At 36.8% G+C, this 21525-nt stretch overlaps 1 protein-coding gene across 13 annotated transcripts in view; it reads right to left on the bottom strand.

The window, feature by feature from the left end:
* Window positions 1–21525, bottom strand: part of CHD9 (chromodomain helicase DNA binding protein 9) — a 229178-nt gene that overhangs the window by 11158 nt on the left and 196495 nt on the right. For 7 of the 13 annotated variants that reach the window (XM_055552539.1, XM_055552537.1, XM_055552538.1 and 4 more), the window contains 10 exons: window positions 19727–19830; window positions 19118–19235; window positions 18441–18498; window positions 16054–16096; window positions 15464–15683; window positions 13091–13293; window positions 9967–10875; window positions 8631–8794; window positions 7630–7902; window positions 6726–6894 (listed from right to left, as the gene is read on the bottom strand). In XM_055552539.1, the coding sequence (XP_055408514.1) occupies window positions 6726–6894; window positions 7630–7902; window positions 8631–8794; window positions 9967–10875; window positions 13091–13293; window positions 15464–15683; window positions 16054–16096; window positions 18441–18498; window positions 19118–19235; window positions 19727–19830 (2261 nt within the window). The remainder of the gene's footprint in view (window positions 1–6725; window positions 6895–7629; window positions 7903–8630; window positions 8795–9966; window positions 10876–13090; window positions 13294–15463; window positions 15684–16053; window positions 16097–18440; window positions 18499–19117; window positions 19236–19726; window positions 19831–21525) is intronic. The other 6 variants (XM_055552542.1, XM_055552547.1, XM_055552544.1 and 3 more) reach the window with 5 other exon arrangements.

The raw sequence follows: 21525 nt of genomic DNA, 5'->3' as shown, positions 1-21525 counted from the left end.
GATAAACAGATGCCAACTCTCATATACAGGATGGATGAACAGTAAGTCCTACTGTATAGCACAGGGGACTATGTTAAATATCCTGTGATAAACCATAATGGAAAACAATGTGTGTGTGTGTGTGTGTGTGTGTGTGTGTATAGATAGATAGATAGATATAGATATGTTTAAGTGACTCACTTTGTTGTATAGCAGAAATTAATACAAGTAAGCTATACTTCAATAAAATAGAATAAAATAATGAATGCTTGTAATGAGACTTATGATCAAAATAAAAAAAAATGTTTAATTAAAAAAAAACATACTTTATTTTTTTAAACTAAAAATACTTCTCATTTAAAAAGCAGGAGAACTGCAATCCAGGCCTCTTTCAAGTTTTAACATGTCTCCTCAAAATTTTCCCTTGGATATCCACATATCTTCTCTTTCACACCCTTTCAGAGAAGAAGCATGCCTTTCAAATGTACAAGGCAAACCTTTCCACCTTTTTTGAATCCATTAATTCCTACTTTATCTATTAAGTATAAGTTTGCTTTACCATTTATCTTTGCTTTTTTGGTGTCGAAATATCTTAATCTACATTAGATTTGTATCAACTTAAAATCATGGCTCAAAACAAACAAAAAATAAACTTATTTTGGCTTTTTCATAGCCTTCAAAACTTTTGAAATGTTGGTATCTGTCATGCTCCTCTTTTTCAAAACAAACTTCACTCCTCAAATTCACGAAGTCTGCCCCTGACCAGACTATTTAAGGTATTTTCCCTAAGATCACCAGTGTTTCTTGCCAGTTAAACACTCCTTATTTCAGTAGGCACTCAATAAAAAAAAGTTTCTAAGAGGTATGAATCAAACAGTTCCATGCATTCATTTTTTCCCAATAGATACATATTTTAAATTGAAAGCATTTCCTCTAAAGTCAGGAACAAGACAAGGGTGCCCACTTTCACCATTACTATTCAACATAGTTTTGGAAGTTTTGGCCACAGCAGTCAGAACAGAAAAAGAAATAAAAGGAATCCAAATTGGAAAAGAAGAAGTAAAGCTCTCACTGTTTGCAGATGACATGATCCTCTACATAGAAAACCCTAAAGACTCCACCAGAAAATTACTAGAACTAATCAATGACTATAGTAAAGTTGCAGGATATAAAATCAACACACAGAAATCCCTTGCATTCCTATACACTAATAATGAGAAAACAGAAAGAGAAATTAAGGAAACAATTCCATTCACCATTGCAACGGAAAGAATAAAATACTTAGGAATATATCTACCTAAAGAATCTAAAGACCTATATATAGAAAACTATAAAACACTGGTGAAAGAAATCAAAGAGGACACTAACAGATGGAGAAATATACCATGTTCATGGATTGGAAGAATCAATATAGTGAAAATGAGTATACTACCCAAAGCAATCTATAGATTCAATGCAATCCCTATCAAGCTACCAACAGCATTCTTCACAGAGCTAGAACAAATAATTTCACAATTTGTATGGAAAAACAAAAAACCTCGAATAGCCAAAGCGATCTTGAGAAAGAAGAATGGAACTGGAGGAATCAACCTACCTGACTTCAGGCTCTACTACAAAGCCACAGTTATCAAGACAGTATGGTACTGGCACAAAGACAGAAATATAGATCAATGGAACAAAACAGAAAGCCCAGAGATAAATCCACACACATATGGACACCTAATCTTTGACAAAAGAGGCAAGAATATACAATGGATTAAAGACAATCTCTTTAACAAGTGGTGCTGGGAACTCTGGTCAACCACTTGTAAAAGAATGAAACTAGAACACTTTCTAACACCATACACAAAAATAAACTCAAAATGGATTAAAGATCTAAACGTAAGACCAGAAACTATAAAACTCCTAGAGGAGAACATAGGCAAAACACTCTCTGACATACATCACAGCAGGATCCTCTATGACCCACCTCCCAGAATATTGGAAATCAAAGCAAAAATAAACAAATGGGACCTAATTAACCTTAAAAGCTTCTGCACATCAAAGGAAACTATTAGCAAGGTGAAAAGACAGCCTTCAGAATGGGAGAAGATAATAGCAAATGAAGCAACTGACAAACAACTAATCTCGAGAATATACAAGCAACTCCTACAGCTCAACTCCAGAAAAATAAATGACCCAATCAAAAAAATGGGCCAAAGAACTAAATAGACATTTCTCCAAAGAAGACATACAGATGGCTAACAAACACATGAAAAGATGCTCAACATCACTCATTATCAGAGAAATGCAAATCAAAACCACTATGAGGTACCATTTCACACCAGTCAGAATGGCTGCGATCCAAAAGTCTACAAGTAATAAATGCTGGAGAGGGTGTGGAGAAAAGGGAACCCTCTTACACTGTTGGTGGGAATGCAAACTAGTACAGCCACTATGGAGAACAGTGTGGAGATTTCTTAAAAAACTGGAAATAGACCTGCCTTATGATCCAGCAATCCCACTGCTGGGCATACACACTGAGGAAACCAGAAGGGAAAGAGACACGAGTACCCCAATGTTCATCGCAGCACTGTTTATAACAGCCAGGACATGGAAGCAACCTAGATGTCCATCAGCAGATGAATGGATAAGAAAGCTGTGGTACATATACACAATGGAGTATTATTCAGCCATTAAAAAGAATACATTTGAATCAGTTCTAATGAGGTGGATGAAACTGGAGCCTATTATACAGAGTGAAGTAAGCCAGAAAGAAAAACACCAATACAGTATACTAACGCATATATATGGAATTTAGAAAGATGGTAACAATAACCCTGTGTACGAGACAGCAAAAGAGACACTGATGTATAGAACAGTCTTATGGACTCTGTGGGAGAGGGAGAGGGTGGGAAGATTTGGGAGAATGGCATTGAAACATATAAAATATCATGTATGAAATGAGTTGCCAGTCCAGGTTCGATGCACGATACTGGATGCTTGGGGCTGGTGCACTGGGACGACCCAGAGGGATGGAATGGGGAGGGAGGAGGGAGGAGGGTTCAGGATGCGGAACACATGTATACCTGTGGCGGATTCATTTTGATATTTAGCAAAACTAATACAGTTATGTAAAGTTTAAAAATAAAATAAAATTAAAAATAAAAAAAAAAAAAACAGCTACGTACAAAGCACTAGGATGGTTCAAAGATAAGACACAGTTCCCGTCCTTAAAGACTACATCATCTAGAATACTCTTATGAGAGAAAATATTATTAAGAATGTGATGTTTGCTTATAATGGTTCGGCTTGTAGCAAGAAATACATTTTCAATCATCTGAGGGGAATTTCTTGAGCAAGTCCTGTGTACTCATGAAAGACACTTCCCTTTCTTTCTTTTTTAAAAACAACAAAAAACCCAGCTACCTTAATTTCTTCTTGAGAGTGCTTTTTACAAACATGACTGATTTATTTTGGGCTAGAATCCAAAATGGAAAATTTAACTTACTCTATTTCATAAAGCCTGTGTTGTCTTTTTTAAGATGTAATTATAATAATATTAAAATTTAAAATAAATATCACTTTCTATTGAGTGCCTACTAGGTGTTGTCATAAACTAGACTAAGTGTTACAAATGTCTTCTTAAATTACCAAAAACAGAACAAACAAAACAGAGAGGTATTAAGCCAATTTTATAAATGTGATCAGAAATGTTACGTTGCAAGCCCAATGTCACAACAGTTGGTAAATGACAGAATTCAACTCCAGGCTGTTTAGTTCTACCATCTTTTGATTACTATTCCAGGTGGTTTCTGGAATAAACTAAAGACTTATAATTTATGCTATTTTTACTTTCTTTCATTAATTAATTTACGTTATACAATATCTCTTCATTCAAAGCTTTTAGATAAAATTCAGAGGCATACTCATATAAACATAAAAAGGGCTTAATATGAAGAATTACAATAGCACTTGTTCAATATCCAATCTAAAATCTAATTTTAACATCTGTTTAGCATCTAATTATGTGCCAAGTTCCATTCCAGTCACGTCACATATATTATTTAATCTACCAAACAATGCTACCTTTCCTCTGACCCCAACCCCTCACTTCACAAACAAGAAAAGGCTCAAAAATGTTAACAGATTTCCTAAGAGTCCTGTAAGAAGACAGAGCTAGATTTCACATTCAAGGGGATTTCCTTGGTAGTCTAGTTTAGATTAAAACTTTGTGCTCCCAATGGAGGGGCACAGGTTCAATCCCTGGTTGGGGAACTAAGATCCTTCATACCGTGTTGCATGGCCAAAAGAAAGATTTCACATTTGGAATTATCAAGATGAATGAGATATAATTCTTAAATAATTTTATCTAGTTTTAATGTTTTGGCTTTTTAATATTTTGTATAGGTGCAAGTTAGCATTATAATTACTATTAACACTATTAAAACAGTATTATTTACCAAAGAATTACTTATAGGCAAAGGCTGTAGTCTTTGAAAGTCTTCAGCTGCAATAGTAATAAAATGTTCAGATGACAGAAGTATCAATCCCACTCTATAGTTCTGGAATTATCAAGGTACAAGCAGCAGTATTATTAAACACACTTATGTTGGGCAAAAAAATCCCAGAACTTATCTTCCCCACCTCTTCCCATTTTCTCATGGAAAAAAGAAATAATAGCAACACTACCGTTGTAAAGCACAATTTGGGGGATTTATACTTCAGCAAGAGAACTATGGCTCATTCATACTTGTCTGAAAGTCTAGTAATTAGAGAATTACAGTGAATGGTTAATGAAACTATGAGACAAAATTCTGGTGACTCTAATTCATTATTTAATTATAATTTACAGTTAGAAAGTGGTAATAGTAGCTGGATCATCATAGTGGTAACATCCGCTGGATCATTGAAAAAGCAAGAGAGTTCCAGAAAAACATCTATTTCTGCTTTATTGACTATGCCAAAGCCTTTGACTGTGTGGATCACAATAAACTGTGGAAAATTCTGAAAGACCACCTGACCTGCCTCTTGAGAAATCTGTATGCAGGTCAGGAAGCAACAGTTAGAACTGGACATGGAACAGACTGGTTCCAAATAGGAAAAGGAGAATGTCAAGGCTGTGTATTGTCACCCTGCTTGTTTAACTTATATGCAGAGTATATCATTAGAAACGCTGGGCTAGAAGAAGCACAAGCTGGAATCAAGATTGCCGGGAGAAATATCAATAACCTCAGATATGCAGATGACACCACCCTTATGGTAGAAAGCGAAGAAGAACTAAAAAGCCTCTTGATGAAAGTGAAAGAGGAAAGTGAAAAAGTTGGCTTAAAGCTCAACATTCAGAAAACGAAGATCATGGCATCTGGTCCAATCACTTCATGAGAAATAGATGGGGAAACAGAAACAGTCTCAGACTTTATTTTTTGGGCTTGCAAATCACTGCAGATGGTGACTGCAGCCATGCAATTTTTAAAAGACACTTACTCCTTGGAAGAAAAGTTATGACCAACCTAGACAGCATATTGAAAAGCAGAGCCATTACTTTGCCAACAAAGGTCCGTCTAGTCAAGGCTATGGTTTTTCCTGTGGTCATGTATGGATGTGAGAGTTGGACTGTGAAGAAAGCTGAGCTTTTGAACTGTGGTGTTGGAGAAGACTCTTGAGAGTCCCTTGGACTGCAAGGAGATCCAACCAGTCCATTCTAAGGGAGATCAGTCCTGGGATTTCTTTGGAAGGAATGATGCTAAAGCTGAAACTCCAGTACTTTGGCCACCTCATGCGAAGAGTCGACTCATTGGAAAAGACTCTGATGCTGGGAGGGATTGGGGGCAGGGGGAGAAGGGGACAACAGAGGATGAGATGGCTGGATGGTATCACCGACTTGATGGACGTGAGTCTGAGTGAACTCCGGGAGTTGGTGATGGACAGGGAGGCCTGGCTTGCTGAGATTCATGGGGTCGCAAAGAGTCAGACATGACTGAGCGACTGAACTGAACTGAACTGAATAGTAGCTACTGGAAACAGGAATCATTTAACATCTATAATATAGCATTATTTTCCCAAATTTTAGGAAAGTCACACACTGTGCACAAGCACAGGAGTTCTGAAATGTTTTCAAGTAGTGGATGGCAACCGAAATAGAGTCCTTAACTTTATGTATACAGAGGTACAAAGGAAATTCCAGTCATTCATCTGCTTTTAACTGAAAAGATACATTTTTTTATGATCAGTATGTTGTGGTCCATACATTTTAAGACTCAACTACTCTTAACTAAAATTCTCAATTGTTGATAGCACACTTTAAGAGGGACACAGACAAACTAAAATACAACCAGATCAACAGAAATAAAACAAAATCTCACGGATGGATTCCTCAGTGCCTTTGGAGTACAGAAAACATTGCACTAATTCAGTATTTAATAATTACTGAGTCACAATGCCAAAAAATTAGAACAAAACATAGTCTCAAGGGGAGATATTATCATTGTTTTCAAAATGTTAAGATTATCATGCAGACATTTGACTAGGTTATTTCTGTGATGCCTTTAAAGACAAAAATACAATCATTGAGAAGACCCAATTGTGGGCAGAATTTGCTTCCAAAGAAGAAATTTAGTGATATTCTAGAGCTTTCTTATGATAAAGGGGCTGTTTAAAGTAGAAACGATGTTCTTGCAAGTATTCTGTGAGTAAGTGAGGACTTAGGAAGGATTTAGGAAGAATGGACTATTTCATGCTGAGGCAATGATTACTAGCATATTCACCTGATAGTGGTAGGGATTTTGGGAAACTGGCGAGGCTGCTCTCTGACGCACCTTGAAGATCCCGAAGTCGAGTGAGGTACTGCTGCTGCCCAGGAGCACAGTCTTCACTGTCCAGTGGCCTTCTCTGAGTGAGCCCTTGCTTCTGAAATGTCAACTTCAAACCACCTTCCTGTTAAACAGATGCCATTATCAAGAAAGAAATGATTAAAATCATTGCAGTATATAAGAGAAATTTTTTACTTAGAAAAAGTGAGGTAAAAACCCTGAAAAATCAGTCATGTTCTCTTCTTGTTCATACATCAACTAGAGAAAAACATTTAATCAATTTCTATAATGAATATTAAAATTTCTATCTTTAAGTGAAAAAAAAAATCTAGGTATTACATACACTTTTCTGAGCAAAACCAAATGTTTCATGTGACTAGTACATTATAACCCTTTCAGCGATTGACATATATCTTCTGTGTACATTATTCACATGACATTTTAAGAGATATTACCCATGTTTTAGGCATCAATTCAGCTTCAAAAATCATACTGAACAATGAAATGTTACTGATAACAAGGCATGCTAAATATTTAAAACAGAAAGTGCACTGACATACCATTCGAATATTATATAAAAGAACTAAACAATAAGAAATTGTCAGACTGTTTAAGAAAGCATCTTGATCAGCAGAAGGACTATTTTCAGAAGTATAGGTAGAGAAACATATTTAATGATGATCCCTCTAGTAGAATATTCAAGTTTAATAACCTGGATATCAAAAAGAAAAAAACAATCCAAATACCAGAAAACAAGTATGTGAAGGAAGTAAGAGTAAGAGCAGGCAGCCATTTGCAGGAAAAGCATGCTGCACACCGCAATCGCAATCAGGTCCTAGGGCAATAAAAATAAACATACGTCTTTGATTTTCACTGTAAACTCCTTTTCTCGTACATGCTTCTTCACCTTTGACATCTGTGTTGACTGGTCATGTTCTTCTTTGACTGCGGCACCTGCAGGAGGGGGCGCGCTGGGCTCGCTATATTCTGTGGCTGCACCAGAGCTGTCCAGCAGCTTTGTGGTATAGAAAGAAGCCACTGCGTTGGCATCGTAACTTCTTCTAGCTGAAGGCCACTTCCCCTTCAGGACTGTTTGACAAATACTGTCCAGCCGGTTGATCATCACACGATCCTACAACAGCATGAACATCAAAGGGTAATTTCAGTAATTGAGTCAGACCTTTGGGGATCACAGCTTTGATGGATTTATCCCTGGTACAACTTGTGTGTACTTGGTATGCATACATTTTCTCACATACATATTACAATTCTGTATAAATTTCCATTGGTGAAGTTAAAAAGTAGAAAGATATTTTGCTGTTCTTTTGTTTTTGTAAGAGTAATACAGGGTCCTCATAAAAAAGTCAAACTCAGGAGTATACAGAAGAGTAGAGAGTTCTCTTCTCTCTCATTTCTAAAGTTAAGTACTCTTCTACTAATCCAGTCATATACTGGAGGAAGGAAGAACTGTCTTAACCCAGTCTGAGCTTCTACCACTATATGTACATGTACTTAACCGAACATTTTTCTAGGTCACAACTGGTTCATAAATTTTCTTAAAGAAGACCCACTTAAAAGCACTTATTTCATAAAGAAGCATCTGAATTGTATGTGAACATAAGCATTCATTATCTTTTCTTCTGAATATTCTAAGGTTGATAATCATATACATTTAAGGACATAGATCTAACGGAGTAACAGTGGACAGTAATAGTTGTTACTTTTAATGCTAACACCAAATGGTCATCCCACACATGATAGTGACTCTATTTTCCTACATAATAAGAATATCTACCGTTAAAGAGAGACAGAAAAATATTTTAAAAAATGAACTATATCAGCAAGAAATGATTTACTTACCTTTGGCCAATATGACGCTGCCAGCATGTATCCACCCTGTAGGATGTAAGCAGACTCTGCGGTCCCGTTGTTCATCTGGAAACTATCCTGGGTCTCATCCTGGGTAGTGCTCAGTGATGCGACACTTTCTTCATCATAGGCTTTCATGTGAGGGGTACCTTCTGCTAAGAATAATTATGACCAATTATAATTATTTTAAAGACTGTGTAACACAATTTTGCATATACTTCTCAAATTCTATATAATTAGGATTTGAAAATGAAAAGTTTAGAAGTAAAAAAAAAAAAAAATCACCTAGAATACAATAAAGTACTCATTATTTTTTAAATTATAGCAAAAGCCAAATAAGTGGCATGATGGAGTTTGAAGGAATAGGGTTAACCAAACATCCCTTTCTGCAAGAAGATTTGACCTGTGGTAACTCTCTAGGTCTGTTTCCCTGAAAACACATACACTCGTGATTGGTAAACTCAGGAGTTGATCAATCTGGACTGGGAGGGCACAAATATTTGCTGGGGAGGGTGTCATTCTTTCAGGAGGGAACTCTTGTAATTGGGCATGTCCTGTGTGAAAACCCAGAAAGTCATGCTTGTGGAGTTGTTACAGGAGATGCTTGCTATTATGGCTCCTGTGCCCATTTGATGTTGACTCATTCTTTAGTCTTCCCTAGTGGCTCAGACGGTAGAGTCTACCTGCAAGACCCGGGTTTGATCCCTGGGTTGGGAAGATCCCCTGGGAAAGGGAATGGCCACCCACTCCAGTATCCTTGCCTGGAAAATCTCATGGATGGAGGAGCCTGGTGGGCCCCAGTCCATGGGGTAGCAAAGAGTTGGACACGGCTGAGCGACTAACGCACTCACACTCACTCACATTTCCTTACACCTGAGCTGTTAGACTGCAACAAGGACGCCCACAGAGGAGGACCGCCTACCACTACTCTATGGACAGGCTGGAGTTCCTCCGCTAGACCTTTCTGAGTAGGGCCAAGTAGGGTCTTGTTAGTCGGACTGGTGTCTATTATAAAATTATTATCTTTATTTGCTCACTGATAAACTTGTTTTAGGAAAAATACAATACTAAATTTAAGGCAATCACAAAGAAATAAAATTACTGTGCCAAGTCTCTAATCCTCTGTTTGACTAACACATTCTGCAATGTGAATACTGAATACACAGTATGAACCAGTAATCTAGTTGCATTTTCAGCAGTCCTTCTTTAAGAAAATCTGTACACGTAAAATTTAAACTAACAATTTTAAGCATGCTTAAACAATCTGAATCACTTCTCATTTGCATATGAAATGTCTTAAAATAGCAGAAGCACTTTATGCATATACCTCGCTTTTGGACTTCCTCTTCTTCACTGTCACTTTCTTCTGATGAAGATGAGGAGGAGGATGAGGAAGAGGAAGATGAGGATGAGGATGAAGATGATGCTGAAGAACAAGAGGAGGAAGAAGAAGAGCTAGAGCCTGATCGAGAGTGGGAACACGAAGAGGAGGAAGACGAGGAAGAAGATGATCTGGAAGAACAGGATGATCTCTCAGAATCAGAGTCAGAATCAGAACTAGACTCTGATCCTCTCTTGTGGACTCGCTGTTTCTTAGAAGCCGGGTTTGGAGTTAGAGGCTCTGTTCTGGCTGCAACCATGCGTCTGTCTGTTTCACCTTTTCCACCAGATTTCTGGTCTCCAGTAGCCTGTGGTAAAACACCATTCTTTGGACTTACAGGCTCAGACTTTATTAGTGTCCTGGTTTCCTCAGAAGACATAGACTCTTCTTCAGAAGACTGAGGCTCCTCTTTAAGGTTTTCACTTTTAACTTTCACATCCTCTAGAATAACAGCTTTAGGATCTAGGAGCCTAGGTAGAGAGGTAAGAGGAGAAGCAGAAAGTGCTACTTGATATTGCTGTAAAAGTGGGGTAGAAGTCCTTGAATGAGCCATCTTACTTTGACTGTAGTTCCTCTGAGCGGCCATAAATGAGAGTTCAGGGTCCCGAAGAATATGATAGTCTGTTCGGCTCACCCCGTGTTTAGCAGCTCCGATGAGCAAGTCCCTATCATGAGAGCCACATTCCCACCAGACTGGTAAGTCTGGATTTGGATGGCAAAGCTTCAAGCGCTCAAACAATTGTGGATGTCGGAGGGCCTGTTCCCTTACTTTCCTTAGAAGTTCAATGCGATATAAAGTCCGAGAAGCACGTTCTTCTGTGATTGGCTGGATAAAAATACTTGGATCCACCAATTCTATATTGAGACAAGAACAAACATATTACCCTAAAAAGTATTTCATTATAGGTTTAAAACAAATAATGCAACTTCTAAAATATACGTCTATTCAATATCTTGTATAGTTTCAGAATTTCATTTTAACAGTTTTAAATGAGGAGAAATGTAAGTTTTAGAAAGAAGTATTAATAACCATGTAACACGTAACACTGGATCTATAGAAAGTTAAATAAAACATTAAGATTACTTTGGAAGTGTGTTAATAGAACTAGGATGAACTTTTAAGAAATTTTCTATGAGCTAATGTCACACTACTCCGTTTTAATCAAAGAGAAAAGCACTCAAACTCACTTATAAATACAAATTAAACGTTAAAATAACATCCCATACGCAAACTTAAGTCCGTATATCTTTAAGTGCACTGAGGTAACTCAGAGTATTACAGTGGACTCACAGGGACACCAAAGTCTTTCTTAAAATTTGAGATAAACATAGGAACAATTGTCAAATGGTGTATGACTACTAGTCTGAGACAGTTCCATTTCAACATCAGACCACACTCTTCTTTTTGGTGGGGTCATATCTTTATCAGCAGAAACACTGGCAGCTGGAAAATACTCAAAAAAAGATAGAGGTTTGTTGGAATAATGTAGAGACTACCTGAAGAGCTACTAATGGCCAGATTTAGAACAATATGAACACCAGAATTAACACTGACAGTACTGGATTATAACCTACAGAATAAAAAATAAACACACATTTGAATAAATATGAATATGAATAAATAATTGAGTAGACTGGGGAGAAGGAACAGTTTTTCCTTGCAGTAGAACTGCACAGTTAAAAACTGCTGCAGACAAGATCTACTGATGGTTACTAAAATCAGTGGGTGAAAGTTTGAGGAGAATAGGATTTGTGTGGCCTCAAAGTATCTTCTTAAGATAGGGGAGAACATAATTTTACTCTGGAGAAACGCAGCAGAAACTACCTAAGCTTAACAAAGAATCAAGGGCTACATCATCAGTAAAAAGACACACTGACATCATGAGCCCCTTGATGTTACGTTCTGAGAAAGACACAACATCAATTCTAAGCCACTCTTGCAAAAAAAAAGGGCATAACCTCAACACAATCATGTGAAAACACAAGACAAATCCAAATTGAAGGGTTTTTGGCAAAATTGATCAAAGGTATCAGGGTCATTAAAGACGAAACAAACAAACAAACCCAAACTAAGGAACTGTTACAGACTGCAGGAGGTGAAGGGAAAACAACAATGGAATACAACGTGGGCTCTTGGAACAAAAAAGGACATTAGTAGAAAAACAGGTAAGACTTGAAAAGGTGTTTAGTTAATGGTATTGTGCTAATGTTAGTTTCCTGGGCTAATAATTTCAGAGAAGGCGATGGCAACCCACTCTGGTACTCTTGTCTGGAAAATCCCATGGACAGAGGAGCCTGGTGGGCTGCAGTCCATGGGGTCACCAAGAGTTGGACTCGACTAAGACTTCAGTTTCACTTTTTACTTTCATGTATTGGAGAAGGAAATGGCAACCCACTCCAGCGTTCTTGCCTGGAGAATCCCAGGGAAGGCAGAGCCTGGTGGGCTGCCGTCTATGGGGTTGCACAGAGTTGGACATGACTGAAGTGACTTAGCAGCAGCAGCAGCAAGATGATTAGTGATATAAGATTTTAACATTACGGGAGGAAACATGAGGGATCTATGAAAACTCCCCACCTGGGATTCAAAATCAATTAAATTGGCTGAGAATCAGCAGCTCTGATTAACTGCTCTTGTTTTGGTTTTGTTTTCTGAAGGCCCTGGGTGGATTTTCCTACTAAAATGTCTTTTGAATGGAGGCCTCATTTCTTGCAAAATCATTTGTGCTAAATAAGCCCTCCAGCACAGATCCTATCAGACAGACTAAAAATATAGGTTAGGTCTATTTACCAAAAGCTATCCTTTATTTTCCCACCCTCGACAATCATAAATCTAGTTCTAAATAAAAACACTGACTATTTTCTCAAAATTAAATGTGTACCTGTATTCTCTTTAGCTCTCATTTCAATAGTAGAATTAAGGAATAAAGGACTGTTAAGCAGAATTTACTTACAATTCAGAAAAACTGGTAAAATGTTGAATTACATGAAACTGTATTAAAAAGCTGGGAATTTCTGAATTTTAATTCTGTTTCTTTGATTGAAACAAAGGAAAAAAAATTTTTATACATACCTTCTTTGGAAGGAAGACGACAAACCCTCCGACACATTGACATGAATGCATACAGATATTTCTCTAAGCTATCGTCAGTTTTCTTATGTAGCCGAGCCATAGCCCTAAATTTTGTCCAATCAAACTGGCCTCTGTCAGGATCAAATACCACTCCAAATGTAGATACAACTCTGTAAAAATCAGCTTCTTCTCTTCTTGTCCATCTATTTTGAATTAAAGAAAAAGTCACATTGCTCATGGAAATAATATTAATGCTGAATATAAATAACTATTGTAAAATTCAAAAACATTTCAAGTACCTAACACTTTAAAAGATTAAATCCAGGGTTACTGCCTTATAAACACATTAAAAAAAAAATGCTAGTTGACTCATCTCTACCCATGTTTCTTTTCCTTCAGACAAGAATGGTTTTTTTGCATACTTAACTGTGTGAAAAAATATGCATGGGATACAAGAATGTGGAAGATATGATGACCCTCCCTTTGAATAAAACATTTCAAACATATTTACAGTATAAGGTAGTATTTTATAGTTGTATGCATTATAGAAACCACAAGTTTAGGACAACACAGAAGATGGAAGGATTTGTTCAAACTTGACTAATCAAGAAAGACATCACAGAGTTAAATGGCATTTGTTTACAGGTTAGATAAGACATGGAAAGGAAACGATAAATGTTATTACAGGATCTTTTATCATTTTGAAAATGACTCGTTTTTTTTAGCTAAGTGCTATACGAGTGCAGAAAACAAAGAATACTGTGAGCTAGTCTAGTGCAGGAAAAAACCGACAGAGGATAAAGAACCCATGCTGAACACTGAAGGAATAGTAGGGCCATGTATGGACTAAAGAGTTAAAAAGAATATTTTCGGTGACAAGAACAACTTAAGCAGGATATTGAATCAAGACTAAGTGGGGCATTCAGGCTGAGGAAATAGTAGTGAATAAAATTATAAATGCATGCTAAGGCCTAAACTGAAGAGACTCTTGAATTAAGGCTTAAGAAGTTAGACTTTAACCTTGTACAAAATAAAGGGTACTGAATATTATGATAAAACTAAAACTTTAGGAAGATGATCTAAATCTTCCTAAAGATATAGACTGAGGCAAAATGTATGTGGCAGATTGAAGATGGCCACAAATTTTTGCCACTCTTCCATTTGAGAGATGCAGCTCATTTCCCTTAAACCATGGTTGGCCCTGTGATTTCTGACCAGCAGCAGGGTGGCAGCTGTGACACTCTGTAACTGCCGAGGCTGGGCCAAAAACCCGCAACTTCAGCCTTTAGCATTTGGAATGCTCCCTCTTGGAAACTGCCTGCAATGAAGGAGACCCAGGTTTGATCCCTGGGTTGGGAAGATCCCCTGGAGAAGGAAAGGGCAACCCACTCCAGTATTCTTGCCTGGAGAATTCCACAGACAGAGGAGCCTGGTGGGCTACAGTCCACGGGATCAGAGAGTCAGACGTGACTGTGCAACTAACTCGATTTTCAAACCCTTCCCACACTCCGGCCAGCACCATGGGAAGCAGAAGAACCACCTGGTCAACCCACAGAATCGTGAGAAATAAAAAACCAATGTTGCTTTACATCACTGTGTAATGGGATGGGAGGTTATGCAAGGACAGATAACTGAAACAGTGTATTTACATAGGTAGCGGCATTTGAATATTACATCTAGGATAGCTAAAATCTTAAGTGTCGGAGTAAATTCTGGTTACAATGAATGTGCCTCGAGTGAAACAAAGGAACAGTGATTTATCATTCAGAAAAAATCCAAAGATCCAGGCTTAACAAGGAGGCCAGGTTATTGCTAAACTTTCTTTACTCTTTTCCAGGGATTCTATCCTTTTTAAGAAGTTAAAGTTTTGGGGATGAGAGAAGTGTGCCTGTCTTCCTAATAAGATCTCTTGCAAGAAGTTCTACTACCATTTATTTCCCTATGACATCAGTAGCTTTAAGGGTTCATCCTCTGTAAAAAGCAGAGACGAACTTCTCTTTCATGAATTCTGTACTTCATTAATGCCATCATGTGAAATAAGACACAATGGAATTTATTTCATATAATTTAAAACTACATTTCATTTATGATTTAATTGTTGAGTTTTCACCTTCATTTCCCTTACACCTCACTGTTCATAAACATGAATTACACATAAAATAAGACCTAGTAACTATAAAATGCAATCTGTATTAGTTTAACCATCTTTGTGTGTGCATATACTTATGTACACATGTATGTATGCATAAAGCATTTTGCTGTGACCAACTTCTCTACCTAGATATGGTTTTACCAAAGTGAGATAATCATAGCCTAACAGACTTCAGAATGAATAGTATATTTAGATACTATATATTAAAAACTTAGTCTTACCTCTGCTGTCTTTCTATCTTGGCTGCCATTTTAGGGTTAAGAGTGGCTTCTTCATAAAGAGGCTGCATAACACTGGCAGGCACAGGGAAAGTAGGTTGTATCTGCTGGATTTGTCTGTTTTTATTAGTACGCTGATATGCAGTAATGAGACGCCTCAAACGGGTAGTTAAAGCTGACTGAGTAGGCCAATAAACTTTATCACCCTCCATCAGCTGACCATCTACATTTAAACAAACTCATGTCAATTAAAAAAAAAAAAACACACACAACTAAAAAACAAACACACACAAAAAACTAAATAGATACTGTCATGAAGCTCACAAAAGCAGCAAAATTTCCCTACTTAATTTTTTCTTTTAATCCAATTAAGTGAAACACAAAAACAAATCTTTTAAAAAAGCTTTAATTAGAGCTCTAAAAACTAAAAATATTGTTAAACTTTCAATCCACTATGTTTTATAATGATTGCAACTGTAAATAAATTTCATGTACATGTGAAACATATAACAGTGTACTAGTTTACCTATCTCATGGTATCATGGAAATGTTAATTTACAATACTACTAAAGAAAGAAAGAAATGTTATTTACCTCCATCTGCTATAACAAGATCTCCTGGTGAGGAAACATCATCCTTTCAAAAGAAAACAGAAATCTGTCACAGGGAAACTGGGTCAAGATACAATAAGAGAATCAATTGTCTTTATAATACTTTGTTTGCAATAGAATTTTAAAAATTTATTTAAACTAAAAAAACCCAAACCAAAAACAGTTCACCCATTTCCACCTCATCTCTAACTCCCAGCCTCTGGCAAGCACAATCTGTTCTCTTTATCTATCAATTTAGTTTAAAAATATGTTCTTTTTTAGATTCCACATATTAAGAGATCACACAGTATTTGTCTTTCTCTGACTTATTTCACTTAGCATAATGTTCTCAAGAGCCATCCATGTTGTTGCAAATGAGAAGATTTCAGTCTTTTTAAAGATTGAATAATATTCCATTGTATACATATATACATAAACATATATATGAAAATGTGTGTTACGTATATATATCTCTCACAATCTCTTTACCCATTTTTCCATCAAGAGACACTTAGGCTGTTACCACATCTTGGTTATTATAAATAATACTTGAAACAACATGTGATAGGGGTGCATGTATCTTTTCAAATTTGTGTTTTTCTTTAAAGGCTAAGTACCCGTAGTTTGGCTGCTGGATCACGTGACGATTTTCAATTTTTAAGGAACCTCCATACTGTTTTCCATAGTGCCCACACCAATTTACATTTCCACCAACAATGTATAAGGTTTCACTTTTCTCTGCATCCTATCCAATACTTGTTATTTCTAATCTTTTCGGTAACAGTCCTCTGCTTACTAAGGCCATACCCTTAGCCCTCGTGGGGACAGGATCCTTCCCTGGGTGCTGTACCTCAGCCTTAGGAGCAGTGGCTATTCTTACATTCTTTAGAGTTCCCGACACTGCTTTCTAGTCTATCTCTCATTATTCCAATTCCTCTATCACAATCAGTAAGTCTTTACATCACGCTTTCCCTATTGAAATTACTATGTGGTTTCTCTCTTTTTGGCTCAAACTGATTCATCATGCTGCATTATGGATAATTTCTTCTATATTGTAAATAATTTCTTCTCTCATGAACTGTGTCTAATTTGCTTCTCCAGCACAAGGTTTAACTTATTTGTTGAGTTTTAAATTTCAAGGTCAATATTTTCCACCTCTAAAGTTACATATAATTCTCCTTCACATGTCCCTTTTAAAATCATATGCTTTCTTTTGTTCTGTTCTTAGTTTTCTTTAATGTCTTTAATCAGTAAAAAATTTATTTATTTTCTATTTCAGGAGATCTATTATTAGAAATTCTTAGAGGTCTAATCTTGTTCTTTGTTGTATTTGCTAACATTAACTCATGGTAAATTGTTCCTCATAGATTAAGTTTGGATTTTGACCTTATTTCATGGAAGGCTTTTATCTTCAGGACGCAAATATAATCTCAACTGAAGTTGTTTCTTCTATTATTTATCTTTGTTTGTTTTCTTTCACCAGGTACCTCAAGTGTATTACCAGCTTGGGATCTTTTTTTATATTACATTTTTTGCCTTGAGAATTCCTGGACCATGCAGATTAAATTAAAAAAAAAAAAATCAAACCATAAACTCAAGAAAAGGTAGGCCTATGGTTACGAATTCTCAGGGGAGATAATTTTCTCCTTACCTGAAGCCCATGCTGAGATAAATTTCTACGTTTTTATGCACAATTTGGCAGAAAGTACTATTTAAGGGTTCTGATTTTACTGGATATCATTCTCCCTGGTACACACTGGCCTAAACCTCATGTAGGCACCACACCAATGTCCCATTCCCTTGGCAACCAAGGCCAGCAAATCCTACCTGACAGCCATAGCATTGTTTAGTCTTTACTATGTTCTTAGAAATACTAGAGAAATTCCTCTCCTCTTTTAATATCATTTCTTCAATCCAACATTATTTTCTGTACTTTCAACAACTCTTTTTCTTCTTTTTGACTTTCTATAAATAGAACACTTAGAACTGTGCTTTAGCAGCTCAAAATTCCTCTAGGCTCTACCCTCTATTTCAAACTGTTTTATGGAGGCACAGTTTCTACCTGTTGCTGTGTACCTTAGTATCTAGTTTTCACTCTGCTTTGGGATTTTGCCCCTGAACACTGTGTTTCTTTGGTTCCTAGCAGTGTAGCATGTTGGCAAGTTCCATTTCATCCATATGTCCAAACCAGTCTCCAGCTTGTCTAGAAGGGGAGATCAAGCAAATTCTAAATGCTTATTTGTGATGTCTGGCAACCTAAGCTGGTCACTAACTTATGAGAAATGATGCATAATAAAAACATATGAAGTAAAAACACACACAAAAAAAGCAAGCAAAAGAAAACATGGATAACTAGAATTGATGACTTAAAAACATGATCCAAAGCATACCTCTATATCATCTTTAAAGATAGCTGGGGCAGGTTTGTATTCTGGATCTTCCACATCCCTGTTAAATACCAACAAATGCCATAATTATTGTTCCCGAACTTCAAATTTCCCTTGGCTGGACAAACAAATGGGGTACTGTTGGAAAGACTTTTTAATATGTTTTAAAGGTCAGACTGAAGTCTCTGTTCTTTAGCCAGAGGAGCTCAAGTCTATTAGCATGAAGGCAATTACACGGCAAGTCAGAAGAAAGCTAGTTCTAATTTACCCCCAAGTTCACTTATAAATGTGATATTAATCTTTACATAGTCTCTTACTTTTCGCTTTCGGTGAGAAAAGAAACAGGTATAATGAACACCATATTTCTCTTCAATTGTGTATGCTTAGCCTTTTTCTTCCCTCTTACACCTTCAAAATTTTATGGTCTTAAATGCTGTGACTACTAAGAATGGACAAGTGAAGAACTCATCAAATGAATGGGTGTGCGGAAGGTCCAGTCTCTTTCTTCATTCACACTCTGTTTGACAAGTGCTGATTTATTAGACTATCATTAGCTCATTTGGATTGTAAACTCCAAAATCTCTTACTACTACTTTATTTAAAGAGAAACATCACTGACATAGAACATGCTGATGTTGACAGAGATATACGGAGACCTCATGCTTCTGAAATGCACATACCCATCCATATAATCATTTGCCCTCTGTTCCGCAGCAACTGCTTTCTCATCAGGTTTTCCCACTCGTTCCAAGAAGCACAATGCCGGGTCTGCTCGGATAGTGTTATATTTTTCATAACCTAGAGGGACCACCAATTTTGGAGGTAAAAAGGATAAAAAGAAGAAAAACATGTAAGTATTTCTCGTATTTATGATGGGTGATGTTCCTGGACTAAAGGGACCATATATTAAAATGATACAGGTTAAACGTTTTCTAGAAATTATCACAAACATTACATGGTCTGACAATAAGTATATTTAGGAATCTAGATTAAATTTATCAGTTACACTGAAAAAGAGGAAAAACTGATCACATGCAACAAATCTCACATAAAAACTCTTGCTGAGAGGGAATGTTACATGAGACATGTCCGGGAGAAGCAGTTTATATATGCCACTCACTCATAAGAAAATGTAGTGACCGATGGACAGTTTGAGAGTACATGCTTTATACAGTGTGTTCAATGGGTGTTACTGAAATAAGGCTGTAAGTGGAAATCAATAAATTAAGACATAGCTGATTTAACAGTATACAGAGATGAAGACTCTACCTATCTTACTTCTCACTTACCATGTTTAAAAACTCCAATAAGGAGTGACTTATCAGCATCAAAATCCCACCACTCAGCTGGAACTTCTGAGTGGTCTGGTTCTGGGACCCAAACATCAATGTCACTTAAAAAAAAGCATGATATGACTTTATGAGTTACTATAAACAAGTCTAAGAGGAGGCAAAATTTTACACAGCTTCTAAAAAGCATTGTGGTTTTTAACAAAAAGCAGATATAACTTTATTTTATTATTTCCCACAATTATCACCAATTAAAATTATAAAATTGCACAATAACTACAAAGATATCATAAATGAATTAATACTTTTAAGCACAACAGAAGAAGTAAGTTTCAACAGGTCTACTTTATCCTTAAGGAATAATAGTCTTTCCACTGATTTTCTTCAGATACAGACAAAAGGTTCTATCTGATTATGTCAGCAAACAATGTGATCAAAATCATCTGGTTCAAACATTTTATTTTGTATATGAGGAGACTGAGCCCCTAAAAAAGCAAATCAATTGCTCTACATTGTAAAACAAGTTATTTCTCTTTTAGACTGCTATTGCTAGGAATAGGAAATCAATCCTGAATATTCATTGGAAGGACTGATGCTGAAGCTCCAATATTTTGGCCCCCTGATGCGAAGAGCCCACTCATTAGAAAAGACCCTGATGTTGGGAAAGATTGAAGGCAGGAGGAGAAGGGGACAACAGAGGACAAGAGGGTTGGATGGCATCACCGACTCAATGGACACGAGTTTGAGCAAGCTCTGGGAGATGGTGAAGGACAGGGAAGCCTGGCATGCTGCAGTCCATGGGGCTGCAAAGAGTTGGACATGACTGAGTGACTGAACAGCAACAGCAACAATTGCTAGGAAGTCACACTGAAAAATGAAGCACTGCTTATAAGTAGAGGAAAATGCAAGTTTTTGATTAATAATTTGATGAAAACACTCAAAGTGCTGTTTTTATGCTGTTTATAATACCATGCCACAAAATGATAATATGATAAGTTACTAAAAACACAATGATAAATCCATGATGCTCTGGTAATTTGGTGGTTTGCATTAATATAAAACAACTACAGCACTTATAATTTTATAAATATAACTTTCTTTTCCTTTATCACTTGAAATTATTATTTTCCCAGAAATATTCTGCAAGTAACACACTTCTAAAGTAATATATACCTCTAAAAAGGGAAAGATGCCATGCATAAAAGGACTGAAATGTTCACTTCTTTACCAGAGATTCAAGCCACTGTCTCCTTCAGCCTAGCATAGAGTTAATAATGTCTGACAAGGATTAGCAAATATCACTAATTTTTATACAAATATATGTCATTCTTATATTGTATTCAACAGCCAAAGGGGCAGAGATTGAATAGGGCTTGCCTAGTAGCTCAGCTGGCAAGAATCCTCCTGCAATGCAGGAGACCCCAGTTTGATTCCTGGGTTGGGAAGGTCTCCTGGAGAAGGGATAGGCTACCCACTCCAGTATTCTTGGGCTTCCCTGGTAGCTCAAAGGGTGAAGAATCCACCTGCAATGCAGGAGACCTGAGTTCGATCCATGGGCCAGGAAGATTCCCTGGAGGAGGGCATGGCAACCCACTCCAGTATTTTTGCCTGGAGAATCCCCACGAACAGAAGAGCCTAGTAGGCTATACTCCAGTGGGTTGCAAAGAGTCGGACACGACTGAGTGATTAAGCACAGCATAATACCCCAGGGAATCAAAATTCTACTTGAGAATTTCTCTATGAAATTAATGAATTATCAGTTTTCAAAGAATCACACATATGATTTAAAGACACAACAT

The sequence above is a fragment of the Bubalus kerabau genome, chromosome 17 (assembly GCF_029407905.1).
Source record: "Bubalus kerabau isolate K-KA32 ecotype Philippines breed swamp buffalo chromosome 17, PCC_UOA_SB_1v2, whole genome shotgun sequence".
Classification (NCBI taxonomy): domain Eukaryota; kingdom Metazoa; phylum Chordata; class Mammalia; order Artiodactyla; family Bovidae; genus Bubalus; species Bubalus kerabau.
Note: the sequence above shows the minus strand (reverse complement) of the source record. Positions and strands in the feature narration are given on the sequence as shown.